The sequence below is a fragment of the Pleurodeles waltl genome, chromosome 3_1 (genome assembly GCF_031143425.1).
Source record: "Pleurodeles waltl isolate 20211129_DDA chromosome 3_1, aPleWal1.hap1.20221129, whole genome shotgun sequence".
Lineage (NCBI taxonomy): Eukaryota > Metazoa > Chordata > Amphibia > Caudata > Salamandridae > Pleurodeles > Pleurodeles waltl.
This window is the reverse complement of record NC_090440.1, coordinates 1,789,578,559-1,789,594,903: the sequence shown is the minus strand read 5'-3', so window position 1 is coordinate 1,789,594,903 and position 16,345 is coordinate 1,789,578,559. Positions and strand designations below refer to the sequence as shown.

Sequence of the window (16,345 nt, the reverse complement as noted above, 5' to 3'; positions counted from 1 at the left end):
AGGCATAATTAGGAAAAATGTTCTCCTAGTTTTTTCCTCTTTCCATGTGCATTGCATTCTGCCGCACATATAGAAAGAGAAAAATGCCTCTCAGGATTGTGTTTGTGCAGGAAGGCACCCCTTCCTGCACAAAAACAATCCTGCCTTCATTTACGCTAGGCAGCAATTTATGCACCAGAGCAGGGGTAAAGGACAGGAATGGCCTGCATTTCATGAATACGGTCCATTCCTGCCCTTTTATATTAGTGTATGGCAGTATAGCAAGAAGACTTGAGGCACTGCCCTACGCCAATTCCTCATAAATGAGGGCCTTTGTTTTTAGCCACACGTTTGACCACACCCGCACACTCACTGACCTTTGGCTTGCTAAACACTGTTTAATATTATTTCCTCAACATAAAACTGATTTGCTGTGGGCATTGGGGACGTTTATGATTGTCGATGATGAGTACCAGGTTCTAGAAATTTTTGTCAGGAGGGGGTCCTTACACCTAAAAGTTTTTGAGAGGGGGTCCTGGCATCAAAAAGTTTGAAGACCTCTGACCTAGAGTAAGTCAAGCACCACACATGGCCAACAGCTGGTACCACAACACCTCCCAAAGAAAATAATAGACAAAGGAACTTAAAAAAAAACACCTTATGAAATAATGGTAAAATAAATTAACTTATTTTAATTTCTTAAAAATGTATACAAATATATAATAAATGTTATATATACACACAGATACATACATATATATCTCAATAAAATATTTTTAAAAATAATATTTTATTGATATATTGATCTTTAATTACAAAATTAGTCAATTTAAATAAATAATTACATTCATTTAAATGTAATCTATACACAACTTTCAACAATTTAAATATGCAATATATAAATAGAAATATTTTACTTTAGATGTGATTTTGTTTTTTGGTTGACGTTTCTGTAGCTCAATTTTTTTTAAACGGTGGGGTAACTAGCCCCATGCGTAACCATCCTTTTGCAGCCGGCACTTGAACTGGGCAAACTTGTCCACCTTGGTGTGAGTTTATAACAGTGGAAGACCAGAATCACCTGCAAGATAGTCCATGGAGCACAACTTACAGAAGTGTTCCAAGTGAGGACCCGAGTCTGCCAGGGTTGTTTGCTCTCACCATTTCTCTTCCTTATGGACATAGACTGGATCATGACGATATCCACAGTAGGAAGATGAAATGGTATTCAGTAGACACCTTGGACTCAGCTCTATGATCTGGACTTTGCAGACGACCTGGCCTACTCGCCCATACTCATCAGCAGATGTAAGAAAAGACCGACAATGTGGCAGCAACATCAGCACAACTTGGTCTCAAAATCCACATTTGATAAACCAAGATCCAGAAGGCTAACACATTCAACACATCCAGCACAGTTGCAATGACTCTTGCATGTGATGCACTTTAAGAGGTTGAGGTCTTTACCTGCCTGAGCGGTGTCACAGAGATGCAGGGTGACACAAAGACTGACGTCAAGACAAGAATCGGCACAGCAAGTGCTCCCTTCATTCAGCTAAAAAAGATCTGGAGCTCCAAGAACCTAACGTGGCAAACCAAGATCTGGCTTTTTAACACAAAATAAAATCAGTCCATCTGTACGGAGCAGAAACTTTAAGGACAACAATGACAAAGTCCCGATATTCATCAACACCTATCTGAGGAAAAGCCACTAGATTTGCTGGCTAAACACAATCAGCAACAACTACCTATGGCAACAGACTTCCCAACTCCCTGTCCATGAAGAATTTGAGAAATCATGACAAGACATGGGCCTAAATAGGTCACACCCTCTGCAACCCAGCATCAAACACCACTAGGCAGCCGCTAAACTGGAACCCTCAAGGGAAAAGGAAAAGAGGGAGACAAAGAAACACCTGGCCCTGAGGCCTCAAGGCTGACTGTAAGGAGATGGGGTACACCTGGAGTCGGACTGAAAGAAAAGCCCAAGACATAGATGTCTGGAGAGTCCTGGTTAACGGGCTCTATTCCAGGAGGTGTAGTAGGCATAAGTAAATTGTTTTATTTTAAATAAATCTTTAAAAAATAATTCATTATTTAAGTTAATAGCAGAGCATTTTAAATATTTTATCATAAAATATTTGTAGTATTTTGTTTTAAAAGTTTAATACATTTTTAACTTTTCCCCATACTTTACCATATGGTGAGCGCCACCTAGAAGGTGGAGATCTCCATCTATTTGTGAAAAGTTTCTAGCAGTCACTCTACACTAGACTTGCATGTCCCCACCAAGTTCAGAGTTGGGGGACATGCAAGTCTATTTATACTTTTAAATGGTACATAGTCAAATGTAGTAAATTTACCACAAAGTGTAAGAATAGCACATGTAAGCTTGCAATTGATGGATTGCCCTATTGGGACTATGGAAAATGTGCAACACCAGAAGTAAATGGTATTTAATAACTCTGACAATGTCTGGGGCCTGTGCAGCATTTTGATTAAGATGCAAGTTTAAGGCACTGATGACCTCGCTTACAGTTTGGTGCCTGGGCCACAAAGCCTTTATAGCAGTGCAGTTCTGCCTTTGCATGAGGGGGTGAAAGGGGAGGGATGAGGGGTTCCTAAAAAGTGCTCATTGCAAAACACAAGGAGCCTTTTTAGCAATAATGAAACGCTGGACAGGTTGTCATGTCACAGAGGCTCATTTGGCATTGATTTTGTTTCACATAAAATCCCCCCTTCGTATGTGTTTGTTTCTCTGAAACAAAATAACAACAGCCCTGATGCACTGGGAGTTTTCTCACAGCAAGTGACAAACAGTGCTAATTTTTCCTGCCCAGACCTGCGATGCTTTGCGTGGTCGACACGCCCGCCAGAAACCCTGCCTTAAATAAGGATGGCCTTCGCACATTCTCAGGTTGGTGTCCCATGGTGGGTGACCCCCACGAGCAGGTTGGGGGGCGGGGGGTGTAAGCGAATAAATTGGAAAATGCTCTTCTGTAAACCAATAGTCCTGGCCTGTTTACCGGAGAAGTTCTGCATCTGCCCCACTTCAAAATAGCTATCCCAATTCAATTTCTTGCTGTATCATATACAGAGAAGATACCAGTTTACATTTATCTATGGAAAGCCAAAATGATGAGATGTAATGAAATTACATTTCCATATTAATGATTTAGCAATAACACAAAAACTGATCATTAACATTTGAAAAATATTACGTTAGGGTTTTATAACTACATAAATTTTAACAGTTGGAACACTACCTTTTATTTTCCAATATCTAGAAACGTACTTTTACTTTTTGAATTTGCAGTTCTGACCTGAGCTAGTAATTGTTAAATCACCTCTCCTCTAGATCAGATGAAAAGAAATGAAGAATGTAGAGCAAGGGGTACCTTTAATTCCATTAGTTCCTGAGTGTTGGGAGGAGTACTGAGGGCCTTTTCTGCTATCTTCTCAAATTCTTCACACAACCTGAAAAGGAAATACAATTTTATGCAACATGTATGTAACATCACATTCCAAAGCAGGAATGCTGCTTTTGACTTTAGAAACTAAGCAGAAGTGATTAACAATCTGATATACGTTACCTCACTTCAAAGTAAGGTGTAAACAGCACCTTAATAGAGGCTTCAGCAAATATCTGTATAAATAACGTTCTCTATGTGTTCTGTGGTTGCCTCCGCCCCAATATATGTCAGACTGGGAGGAGGGGGGGGAGGGTTGGTTCAGTACTCCACGTAGTGGTCCCTAAGTGTGTTTGCAGCAACTCACAAGGGATGTTGAAGCAAGGGTGCACAATTAAGCTTACAGTATGTGAGCAATAACTAACAAAGTAATGTTTCTATTGGTTTAAAGTACCTATAGTGATGGCATTATACCATTGCGTCTCAATTGTCTTCCATAACACTAAGGGGGTCATTCTGACCCCGGCGGTCTAAGACAAAGTAATGCCGCGGTCAGAAGAGGCAAACCGGCGGTCTCCAGCCGGTTTACCGCTGCCCTTAGAATCCCCCATGGCGGCGCAGCTTGCTGCGCCGCCATGGGGGATTCTGACACCCCCTACCGCCATCCTGTTCCTGGCGGTTCGCCAGGGTCAGAATGAGGCCCTAAGTCAGTATGTATGCTACCTCCGTTTGTGTGCAGACGATGATGAATGTTTTTGTATAAGGCGCATTTACCCTAAAGGGTGTATTGGCACTGAAGGGGGGTGGGGAAGCTGGAGCACAGACTTGAACAATCCCTGAGGAACAAATTGAAGAAGAAAGGCAGGTAATAAGTAGCTTGGAGAATAGAAGGTGATCGTTGGGAAGGACTTGGACGGGCAAGTAGTTTGAAAGTTTGGATGTTATAAGGAAAATAGTAGCTAAAAACCAAACCGAGTTCTGAGCTAATGAAACCACAAAATAGTCAGCAGCTGTGTAAAAGGACTGCAAAGATGAAATTTAGATTAACCATCAATAGGTAAGTCAGGGGCCAGGAGGTGGGGGTTAAACTCAACACCCGGACTTCTGCTTTATCAATTTTTATAAATTAGAATTCATCAAATAGTAAGAGAGTCTTAGTAAGTAGTAAGAGAGGCTACGATGTCTGAGCGTCAATGGACTTCTCATCTAGTCAGGTGACACTTTGTGTATCATCAGTGTATATCATAAGGGAAAGCTTAAAGTATGTGTAGGTTTAGCAAGTGGAGAAACATGCACATTAGAAGGGGTGGGGTGCAGGGAGGAGTCCTGTGTAACTCCAGGTGACAGAAACTTGAAATTAGAATGGAAGGAGACAGCAGGCTCAGTGTGAACAGTTACATATGTAGGAATCTAAAAGGCTCATGCCTTGTCACTGATGCCCGCCTACTGAAGGTGGAGTAGTGGAAAATCATGAGACACCATGCCAAACACCACAGAGATGACCAAGAGGACCAATGCAACACAGCCACCTCCATCCACAATAATTTAAAGAATTTTAAGATGACCCACAATGGTGACCAATGCGGTCTCGGTGCTGCAGTCAGGAAGTTTGATGGATTGCACAAGGTCCCGAAAAGTAATTATAGCGCCAGAGGAAATACAGTTGTCCTAAGCAGTAAAAAAAAAAAGGCAAATGGGTATGTCTGAGTGGAGCAATGGTTAAGTGGAGATACCAACTTTATGGATAGTGCTAAAGTTGGTCTTGTCTGGAATAAGCAAAAAAAGGTCAGATAGAAGAGACTATGACATCAAAGAGGAGGAGAAAAAATTGCATCCTGAAAAGCATAAATATGGTTTAGGAAACAGAATGCAGATCCGTTCAGTCTTATGCAATTGGAGCAGGAATCACAAAGAGTATGGGGAAGGGAGACATGGAGGCTACAATAGAAGGGATTCATCAAGTATTTGACAATCTTAAAAACTTTCCTTCAGGAACTGCCCAACTCTGATGTGTTAGATGCAAAGTAAGATGCTCATGTCTATCTAATTAACTTTTTATAAATGGGCACACTGATAGCCATGTCTCTTGGGAGGCCTATAATCAGTGCACAGACTTTTTTGCATTTCTGATTCGTGCTCAGGAGAACGTTTGAAAAACAAGACAACAGAGGGGCTGCCTACTAGAGGGCGGAAGCAAGCCGAAATTCAAATGTAGGCAGCAGTTCAGGAAGCAATGAGTAATCAGAGACCAGAGCAGTTCAAAGAGCTGCGAAAGATTATATGGATCGATTTTAGTATAAGAAGTTTTTTTTTTCGGTTTTTTTTTTCGGTTTTTTTTTTCGTTTTTTTTTTCGTTTTTTTTTTTTTACAGGGAACACAGATTTCCAGTTTATGTCCAAATATGTGCAAAACACAACCAGCCCTTGTATACGTATGTTGGCAACCGTATTTTGGCAACAACTCCCATTGTAATGTCCCCATATAGGTGAGAATTTATTCTAAGATGAACAGCTTGTGAAAGAATCTCCTCTCCACAGGTGCTTTTATTTCGATAAAAAGTGAACGTGTGAGTGTGTGTATACATGCAATGAATTGTGGAATGTCAGTGCCTTAATGCTAGGCTGTCCTGATAATACTACACCCTTCAATTACCCTGTAGCAATGTCTATTTTTAGATTTGCCCTATTTTCATTCCTTGCACATTGAAAGTGGATTTTTCTTTCATTATCAGTCGTCTTCCTTTCCTACTTGCCAGTATCAGGCAGGTAAGAGGCATCATCAGTGCTGAATTCCCGTTATAAAAGAGACTTGGGGATTGTTGTGGGAATATTCCTTTGATATCAAAGTATAAAAAACTAGAGGAGTGGAAGAGTTGGTATAAAACCAACTTTATTAAGCATTCCAGTTAGTAGAAGCCTGGATCTTGCCTGTTGTGAATGATTCTTGCAATCTGTTATCTGGCGGTGGGAGCTCAAGGATGTAAAAATTAGTGGGAGGATGACAGGGAAAGGGGTGGATAGAAATGTAGAGAGAGAGAAGAAAGGAAAAATAATGTAAATGCATGTCTGTGTGTATGTTTACACAGTCAACACTACACAATAGAAAATTATTTTTAGAACATTCTGAGTTGAGAGGAGCTGTGTTACTAAAGTGCACTCCCACACTCCGATCAGTAGACCTCGCCCTAGCCACAGTCCCCCGCATCCAGCACACCACCACAGGAGGCAGGTCTTTCTCCTACCTCGCCCCCAAAGCCTGGAACTCCCTCTCCACCGACCTTCGCAAAACCAAAGACCTACTGGTCTTCAGAAAGAACCTCAAGACTTGGCTGTTCGACCAGTGACCCTCCCTGGCCCGCCCCCTCTCCATTCCCCCCGGTCACTCCCCCCCCACCCCAGCGCCTTGAGACCCTCACGGGTGAGTAGCAGCTATACAAATTTCTTTGATTGATTGATTGATTGATAGATAGTACTGGGTCTTATACTGGGCATTAATCTTGAACACAACTTGATATATGAGAAATACATGCTTAGATGTTGATTCGCCAAAATGGCAGGGGTTGCAAAGGTAACGGGGCAGCACCGGGGGTAAGTTGGAGGTAGCTGCTACTTCCGCCAGCTATCTCTAATGATGTTCACAAGACATATTATCTTAAGAAGAAAGAGAAGCTACATCCAAAGAAACCAAAGGATTTAGAGGAATGCCTAGCCACAAATTTTGACATCCATGGTGTATATTTCTACCTTCACATCAGTGTATTCTAGACATGGGAGAATGTTAACAATTGCTTGCAATCTTTTTAGATTAAAATACTACATGGAAAATCACCACATGACTTGGTAAATTGATTATACTCTGAGAAAATGAAATAATCACATTAAAGATGAGGCAGGTTTTCATACTGTCTAATATGCGAGGAATAGGAATACTATTGGTGCACTGTGGTCCAGTGAAGGAGATAGGCAAACATATTGGTCATTCTCAGTGACACATTTATGCTTACAGAAATTTAAATTTGAAAGAACTGTACACTATACCTACAATAAATTCATATTTGATTGTACACAAAAACTCATTTTAAAATATAGAGATCAAAAATTATATTACAAGTATAATACAACAAGATAATTTGGTTGAATTTAAATGTGTCCGGTTGTCAATCCTGACATCCATGACAATATTGTGATAGCATTTTTTAATAGCACCTGTGGCTGGCGGTGCAGAAATTCAAAACTGGAAATGGCTACTGTTTTTTGATACCATTACAGGGAATAAGGGATAATCATATACAGAACTTATTTGTGCATACATTTCACTTGGATTGCTTTACTGCGTGCTTTTGAACGGTTTCCATATTGTGTACTGTAAAAAGCCCTGAGGAAGTCTAGTGGATGAAACACATGTTGGCTGTGTATCTTGATTGGACATTACATAAGAAAAGACCATTATCTTTTCCATTTGTCTTCCATCATTTGTCTGAACTATATATGCATTGCTAAATTGTCCAATGCCTTCTTTTGTATTATACTTGCAATATCATCTTTGATCTCTATATTTTAAATTTAGTTTTGTGTGGAAAACCAATAATGTACTAGATATACTGAAATAAACTTTTAACACTTTTTGTAGCTTCTTGAGTGATGTGTCTATTTAGAGTGTTCCAGAAGAGTAATCCATGTTATTATTACTATTAGTGCACAGCATGAACAAAAGGCAACAGCAGACCCAATAGCCTGTAAGTCAAGAGTTATTGGCTTTGTCAATGCTTCTTAGTCTCAGCACAACACCCCGGTGATTCTGAGCTAGTCAGTTAATCTCCACATGAGTGAAGAAGAAAAAAATATGACATTTATCAAAAAATCCTATCACATACTGAAAGCAATTGCACTCTTGTAAATGTCTTGGTGAAAAGACATTTGGAAGCAGATAAAATCTGTTGTTGCAATAAAAGCAGATATCTGTCCTCACAATAAACATCAGGGGAGAAAGGGGCTTCCTTGAAGTGGGTGTGGCATAGTAAAACATAGCTACAAATAGCAAAAGTTCAACAAGGACAAAAGGAAAGAAGTAGTACCTCAAACACAGTGTGATCAGTGGAATGACAGCAATCAAGCTGGAAGAATCAGTACTTGGTTAATGCGCCAGACAAAAGCAGAGGAAGTGAAGCCAGCAGGAGCTGACCAATTAGCAGGCAGCAAATAGGAGTGATATGAAGCCAACAATGTTAAACAATGAGCAGCCTGCAAATCCATTGATGTATAAAATATCTCTTGCAAGTGAGAGCATGCACTGTCTCAGGTGAGAGCTAAAGAGACGAAATATCCTTCTCCGATGTTCTCAAGGGCTCCGAATAAAAAATAAAAAAAACACTAAACAATGAAGCAGCTTGTTTATGTCACTTTCATAATGATTCTTACTTCCTGTTTGCTTCTTGGTGGTCTTGAAACATTTTGTCGATCAGTTTTCCACAAAGAGCTTCAGAACGCTTAGCCAGGGACCTGATCAGTTCATCACAGTGGAGTTCAAACATTCCTAATCGGATGTACTGCAAGGAGGAAACAAACGATAACTGAAGTGCCAATGATCAACATAAATAATATGCATCACTGTGTGGAATTAAATGCCCTGGAACCGTTAATAGAAAGTAATTAGTTCATTTGATTATACTTGTAAACATGCAACTATGAAACCCATCACTTTCCAGGTCCAGCGATTGGGTACCATTCCTCTGTGTATAGTATCCCAACAAGATAGAAAGTATACTGCAAAGATTGTATAACGTATTCTCTTTGATTGCACTCATAAACACTGTTTGCTTCGGCAGTCTGCTCATTGTTGAGATGAGTCTGGACAAGGCATTTTGGTCACCTTAGAGAAATCCACACTTTTCGCCCCAAATTGTCCTTTGTTGAGCAGGTTATCGGTTTGCCAATTGCCATTAGCAAGTTTATCAGATTAATGTCACTTGGCAGAGTTAAATTTTGGATAACTATGCAACAGGTTTTGGTAAGGTTCATGGTGAGAATAATCCGTGCAAGGTTCGCCAGGCGTTTGCCTACTTAAATAGAGAGGATATTATTATCGGTCTCCTAGAAGAGACCAAGCTAACCAAACAAATTCTATTTGGACTATGTGCCAAATGGACTGGCGCTACCTAGGAAGCTTTTTAATCCTCCTCTTAGAGGAGTAGCAACTGCAATAAAGAAAGAGACCCGATTGTGCCCCCCCAAAATTGTTTCTGTTGAGGATTATAAATACATTCTCCAGCACAGCATTTTATACGACAAAATCATTGTGACAGTGTGTTTATGGGCCCAACATTGAAAACCCACATTCTGTTCACAGTGTGTGGCCAAAAATAACAATTCATTTTACACTCACTTAAATAGAGAGTAGACTTCAATGTGGTCATAGATCTACTTCAGGATACATAAAGTGCAGTATGCAGCCCTTATTCATTGGGCATCACCTTTCCTGCTAAATGCATTGCTCTCTGAACTGATGCACCACGCCTGCTGAGCAGGCTTTTCTAATGCAAGGACTTCACATCACCCATTGCAGCCCATCAGAGCCAACGTATCTCCACGCTACGACATTGCCTCAATAAACACAGCCCAAAGAAACAGCCGCTTCGTGACATCTCCACGAAGGACATTGCCTTAACCAATGCAACTCATGGGAACTCCTGCTGAGTGATGCATCTCCATGCATAGACATTGCCACGCACTTCACAGCTCCCCGGAATTGCCACTGCATGATGCACTTCTTCGCCTGGACCTCGCATTGCTTCTGCTGGGCGATGCATCCTCAGCACAGGACTTCGTATCTCCTCGTAACAAGGATAAAGGTACTGTGTTCAGCTGGCCTAACTGGGTCACTGCAGCCGTCCAACGCTCCATCATGGTTAACCTGAACTGTGACTTTGTCCCGATCCGGCGTGACCAGATAACCACAGTTGGCTCTAGCTGCTTTTTGGCACTGTTTACACTTCTGCTGATTGAATTGTTTGTAGTTTTGGTCTTAATTTATTTATTAAAATTACTCTATTTTCCTAAATTGGGATGGGATTTTTCTTGTGTTGTTTTTTTTTTTTTTTTTTACTTTACTACTGTTTGAAGTGCTGAACAAATACTCTACATAATGTCTCTAAGATAAGCCTGACTGCTCTGTGCCAAGCTACCAGAGGGCTGAGCACAGGTTAATTTGGGGCTTGTTTGTGCCTTAACCTAGACAAGGATTGTGGTTTCTGCTTGAGTAGGGGTTCACCCTATTTTCACAAGTAACCCAATGTCTTACAATAATCCTGTGCACATACTGTGTTCTTCAGATGCTAGTCTTTTTCTTGTCCCAAACTCCTTCCCCTCCGGACAGGGTGGTAGAACCTTTTTGGAACAGGCATTTCATTTTTGGAATATGCTGCTTTTCTCTTGTTCCTCCATCTCTGAATTGTTGAAATTTAGGAAAGAACTGAAAACTTGGCACAGGACTGCACTACTAGATTCCCGGAACCGCCTTTAATTTAAGTTTGTATATGTTTGAAGGGTGGGTAACGGTAAAGGGTAGTAAGGGTAATTTTGGGCTTTATGGGTGGGTAGTGGTAAACGGTGGTAAGGGTAATTTTTGCATTTATGGGTGTTTAGGGTATTTTTAGGAGTTAGGGGGTGGTAAGGGTAATTTTAGAGTTTTGGCTGGCTAGTGGTCAAGGGTGGTAATGGTAATTTTAGGGGTTACATGTTGTAAAGGTAATTCTAGGGTTTAGGGCTGATAAGGGTAATTGTAGGTTTAGGGGCTTGGTTTGGATGGGAAGGGGATAATTTAGGGTTTAGGGGTGGATACTGCTGTGGAAAGGTTAATTTAGGGTTCTTGTTTTTAAGGGATCATTTATTGATTAGGGATGGGTTGTGGTAAAGGGTGGTTAGGGTAATTTTAGGATTGAGGCGGGGAGCGGTAAAGGGTGGAAGGTTAATTTTAGAGTTTATGGTTGATAAGGCTAGTTTTAGGGTTTAGGGGTGGTAATGGTAGTTTTAGGATTTAGGATGGGTAGCAGTAAATGATGTTAAGGGTAATTCCAGGGATTAGCAGTGCATAGTGGTAAAGGATAGCAAGGGTAATTTTAGGGTTTAGGGAACGTAAGTGTCATTTTAGAGTTTAGGTGTGATAAGGGTCATTTTAGTGTTTGGGGTGGGTAGTGATAAATGGTGTCAATGGTAATTTTAGGTTTGGGGGATAGTGGCAAAGGCTGGCATGGGTAGTTGTAGAGTATAGGGATGGGTAATGGTAAAGGGTATTAAGGTGAATTTTGGGTTTGAGGTGGGTAGTGGTAAAAGATGGTAAGGGTGATGGTATGGTTTACAAGTGTTAAGGGTAATATGGGTAATTTTAGCTTTAGGGGCTGGTAGTAGTAAAGGCTGGTAGGGGGGAAATTAGGGTATAGGGCAGGTAGTGGTAAAGAGTGGTAAGGTTAATTTAGGGGGTTAAGTGTTGGTACAGATACATTTATTGTTTGGGGCTGGCGATTTGTAAAGGGCGGTAAGGGCAATTTTAGGGTTTTGGGGAGGGTAGAGGTAAAAGGGTGGCAGCTGCAACTTTAGGGATTACGGGTCACAAGTTTAGGAGTGGTGAGGGTAATATTAGGGTTTGCCGTGGTAAGGGCAATTTTAGGGTTTGGGGTGGATAGTGGTAAATTATGTAAAGGATAATTTTAAGGGTGTGTGGTGTTAAAGAGTGGCAAGGGTAATTTTAGATTTTAGGAGCAGTATAACAAGTAATTTTAGAGTTCAGGGTTGGGTGGTAGTAAAAGATGGTAAATCTTTAAGCAGCTATATCATTTAAAAAATATATGCCATTTTAACAAGTAGATGGTATACTGACAGGGAGCACAGCGAATTGTGTTATTTTGATTCAAGTGACAGCACTCTGGTGCTACTGAGAAGACCCTGAATATAGTTTCCAGCTTTTGATAGTACAATAGACTACTTGAGCAGCCATCAGAAATACTTAAACATTACAGAATAAGTTGACCAGTATTTATGTTTGAGATGGTTAGTCTAATGGGATATGGAAATATTGGATCAATAACTCTGGTGCCATTTCAAGAATTTGCATGGAATTCAGCAAATGATAGGTACATTCATCTTTCTCCATTTAATATTTTATGAAGAATGGACAAAGGGGGAGAGGGCAACATTGTTTGGGACAATCCAACAATAGCATTCCCCCATCAATTCCTATAGGATAATTGTACTCTTACCAACCCTGTTGGAGCAAAACCTGCTGAACATAAGTACCAGTGGGCTGGGAAATGGGCTAGGATTTTCCCAAATCTGGGGTTAGGTATACCAGGGATATTGGTAACTCTGAGGGTGGGGACTATTTGGGCATTAAGAGCAGGACCAGGAGTGTCCACTAAGAACTTAAGAAACCGGGGAGATCGGTAATCCCAGATAAATTTCTGTAATAATTCCTCACTTGGCGTGTACGTTCGTATGCTGCCATAAACAGTGATGTCATCAATTATGTCATTTAAATTGTCATCTATGATATTATGAATGACATTATAAAACATGTCATGAGTGATGTATCATGTGAGGTCATAAGCAGTACGTGGCAAGGATGCAAGTTATAGCTACTTGAGTGAACTATAATGTTCTATTTATGATCATTCTCAAGTGGGCAACAGAGATTCCAGGTTTCCAATGTGTCTTAGAGCTTCCTCCTTTCCCTAAAAAATGGTAGTAAATAGTAAAGAATACTCTAGTACTGCAGAGCTTGCAGGCTAGTACATGCTCAAGGTATAAAATAGCTGGCAGCAGCAAAGAAATCCTAGAGAGGGGCTCCAACACTGGAACTTGTTAAAAGACAGCTAAGGGCCTTATTTAGAGTTGGGGTGATGTCCCATTTGCCATACTGAGAGTGCATTGATGTCAATGGGACATTAAAACACACAGACAGGACTTTGAGCGGATGTCCTGCTCTGCCAAACTTGTAATAAATCCCAATGTTTTATCCTTTGATCTTCTTTCTTTACTACAATGGATGTGTGATCTCTGGTGTTTCGTCTTATGCTCCCAAAGAAGAACAGCTTCTTGTCCTGGAGCAGGTCAGTGTCCCCTGGATGTGGGTCTTGACTTACTCTTCAACTTTGCCACCAAATATTTGGCTTCCCATTCTTTTTCTCTACAAGTCCAGATCTCAAGTAAATGGAGGCATGAAAAACAGAAACTGGCATCACCAACAGCCAGGAGCCCTACAGACATAAGATATGAAAGAGTCACAAAGCTCTATCTGTGACATTGAAGTGCTCCACCTGCCACTGGTGATACACTGGTAGAAGAAAAAAAGCAAACCCAGACCAGTGCCTAGAGACGATTCTCTCAAGGAATCTCAGGAGTGGTCATTAGCTCTTAAAAAAACATAGAAGGATTTAACCAGAGAACATGGTGGGAAATCTGTGCTGTCAGATGAAATCCTATTAAACAGGGAATGCGAGCAAAGGCATTGCTTAAATTGAGCTGGTGGATTCCGATGCTTGGCACCGGCACTACATTGTCAACACTGGCTCTTATGAAAGTCTGCCACATGGTGACGCTGCATAGCAACAGCTGTTTATTATTTCAATATACATTAAATGGCTAACACTTGTCACCCAAGCCATTCTTATAACTGTGGGGGCCTGAAACAGTCTAAAATGTCACTTGTAGGAGTGTGCTGATTAGTAGACGTGTTGGAACTGTCATTGGCAGCGCTTGTACGCTGCTTACAAATGAGTGAATGTGTTTGTATTAGGGTAATTGTTCATGCTTTTTTGGGCCACATTTATTTTCCCTTTCATGGCAAACCTAGAGAAACAATTTGAAAGTAAACTTCACCTTTCTAGATGTGTAATTTATCTCGTCGGTGAGCATTTGATACTTGATCACTTCCCTCATGGTCTCATCGAAGGTGTGTTCTTCTGTCAAAAACTGATCCACGTCCAGATCTGCCTGCTTGCTGATGAGCGAGTTGTACTTGTCATACAGATTAACATGCTCTCTTGGCAGGTGGCTCTCCTTGGCGACCTCTTCTTTGATCTTCATCTTGTGCTCTTCCAGGATTTCATCTAAAATGATTGGCTTCAAAGTGGCATTTTGCTTGTTTCCGGTCTAAACAAAAACAAAGGATTTACATTTAAAACACAAAACAAAAAAACATTGACAATAAATGATACCTACATTAGCAAGAGCTCAAATGTACACAATTCAGTTGCCGGGCATGGTGTTGAGTCACAAATTTAACTAACTGCAGTTTTCACTTTGGGGACATAAAGAATAATAAAACATGCCCTTTAAGACAAGTTGCAATAATGTGCCCTTCACTGTTCTCAAAAGCAACCATCTCAGTAAAACCGTAGGAATCAGGTGTGCTTAACAAGTAGGAACGACCATTAATAACTGTAGGAAAATGGCTCCCTGTTGCAGTGACCCCCCGCTTGTTGCCTGATATTGATGCAGACTTGAATGAGAAGTGTGGTGGCACCCTGCTAACCAGGCCCAAGCACCAGCATTCTTTCACTTAAAAATGTACCATTCTTCCACAATTGGCACATCCCTGGCACATAGATAAGTCCCTTGAAAAAGGTACCAGTGGTACCCTGTAGGTCCCTATGGGCTGCAGCATGTGTTGTGCCACCCTAACGGACCCCTCACCTTACACATGCACACTGCCATTGCATATTGTGTGTGTTAGTGGGGAGAAAAAGGCAAAGTCGACATGGCATCCCCCTCAGGGTGCCATGCACACAAAATACTGCCTGTGGCATAGGTAATCGCCCCTCTAGCAGGCCATACAGCCCTAAGGCAGGGTGCACTATACCACAGGTGAGGGCATAGCTGCATGAGCAATATGCCCCTACAGTGTCTACGTCTGTTCTTAGACATTGTAAGTACAGTGTGGCCATATTAAGTATATGGTCTAGGAGTTTGTCAAAACGAACTCCACAGCTCCATAATGGCTACACTGAATACTAGGAAGTTTGGTATCAAACATCTAAGAATAATAAACCCACACTGATGCCAGTGCTGGATTTATAAAAACAAATGCACACAGAGGGCAAAGTTGCCCCCTGTATTTTAGCCAATCCTTCACTGCAGGACTGACTGGTCTGTGCCAGCCTTCCACTGAGACGAGTTTCTGACCCCCTGCGGTGAGAGCCTTTGTGCCCTCTGAGGCCAGATACAAAGCCTGCACTGGGTGGAGGTGCTTAACACCTTCCCCCTGCAGGAACTGTAACACCTAGCAGTGAGCCTCAAAGGCTCAATCTTCGTGTTACAATGCCCCAGGGCACTCCAGCTAGTGGAGGTGCCCACCCCCTGGATACAGCCCCCACTTTTGGTGGCAAGTCCAGGGGAGATAATGAGAAAAACAAGGAGGAGTCACATAGCAGTCACGACAGCCCCTAAGGTGCCCTGAGCTGAGGTGACACCTGCCTTTAGAAATCCTCCATCTTGGTTTTGGAGGATTCCCCCAATAGGAAAAGGGATGTGTCCCCCTCCCCTCAGTGAGGAGGCACAAAGAGGGTATAGCTACCCTCCAGGGCAGTAGTCATTGGCTACTGCCCCCCAGACCTAAACACCCCCTAAATTTAGTATTTAGGGGTGACTCTGAACCCAGGAAATCAGATTCCTGCAACTTACAACAAAAAGAAGGACTGCTGACCTGAAAGCCCTGCAGAGACGATGGAGACGACAACTGACTTGGCCCCAGCCCTACCGGCCTGTCTCCAGACTCAAAGAACCTGCACAGCGATGAATCCAGCGGGACCAGCGACCTCTGAGGACTCAGAGGACTGTCCTGCACCCAAAGGACCAAGAACCTCCTGAGAACAGTGGCACTATTCAGAAACAGCAGCAAACTTGCAACTTTGAAACAACTTTAAAGAGACACTTACTTCCCTCCAGCAGCGTGAGTCTTCACACTCT

At 41.6% G+C, this 16,345-nt stretch overlaps 1 protein-coding gene across 2 annotated transcripts in view; it reads right to left on the bottom strand.

The window, feature by feature from the left end:
* DNAH7 (dynein axonemal heavy chain 7) overlaps positions 1-16,345 on the bottom strand; it is a 1,158,398-nt gene that overhangs the window by 947,134 nt on the left and 194,919 nt on the right. For both annotated transcript variants that reach the window (XM_069225862.1, XM_069225863.1), the window contains 3 exons: positions 14,258-14,530; positions 8,807-8,934; positions 3,378-3,456 (listed from right to left, as the gene is read on the bottom strand). In XM_069225862.1, coding sequence (XP_069081963.1) covers positions 3,378-3,456; positions 8,807-8,934; positions 14,258-14,530 — 480 coding nt within the window. The remainder of the gene's footprint in view (positions 1-3,377; positions 3,457-8,806; positions 8,935-14,257; positions 14,531-16,345) is intronic.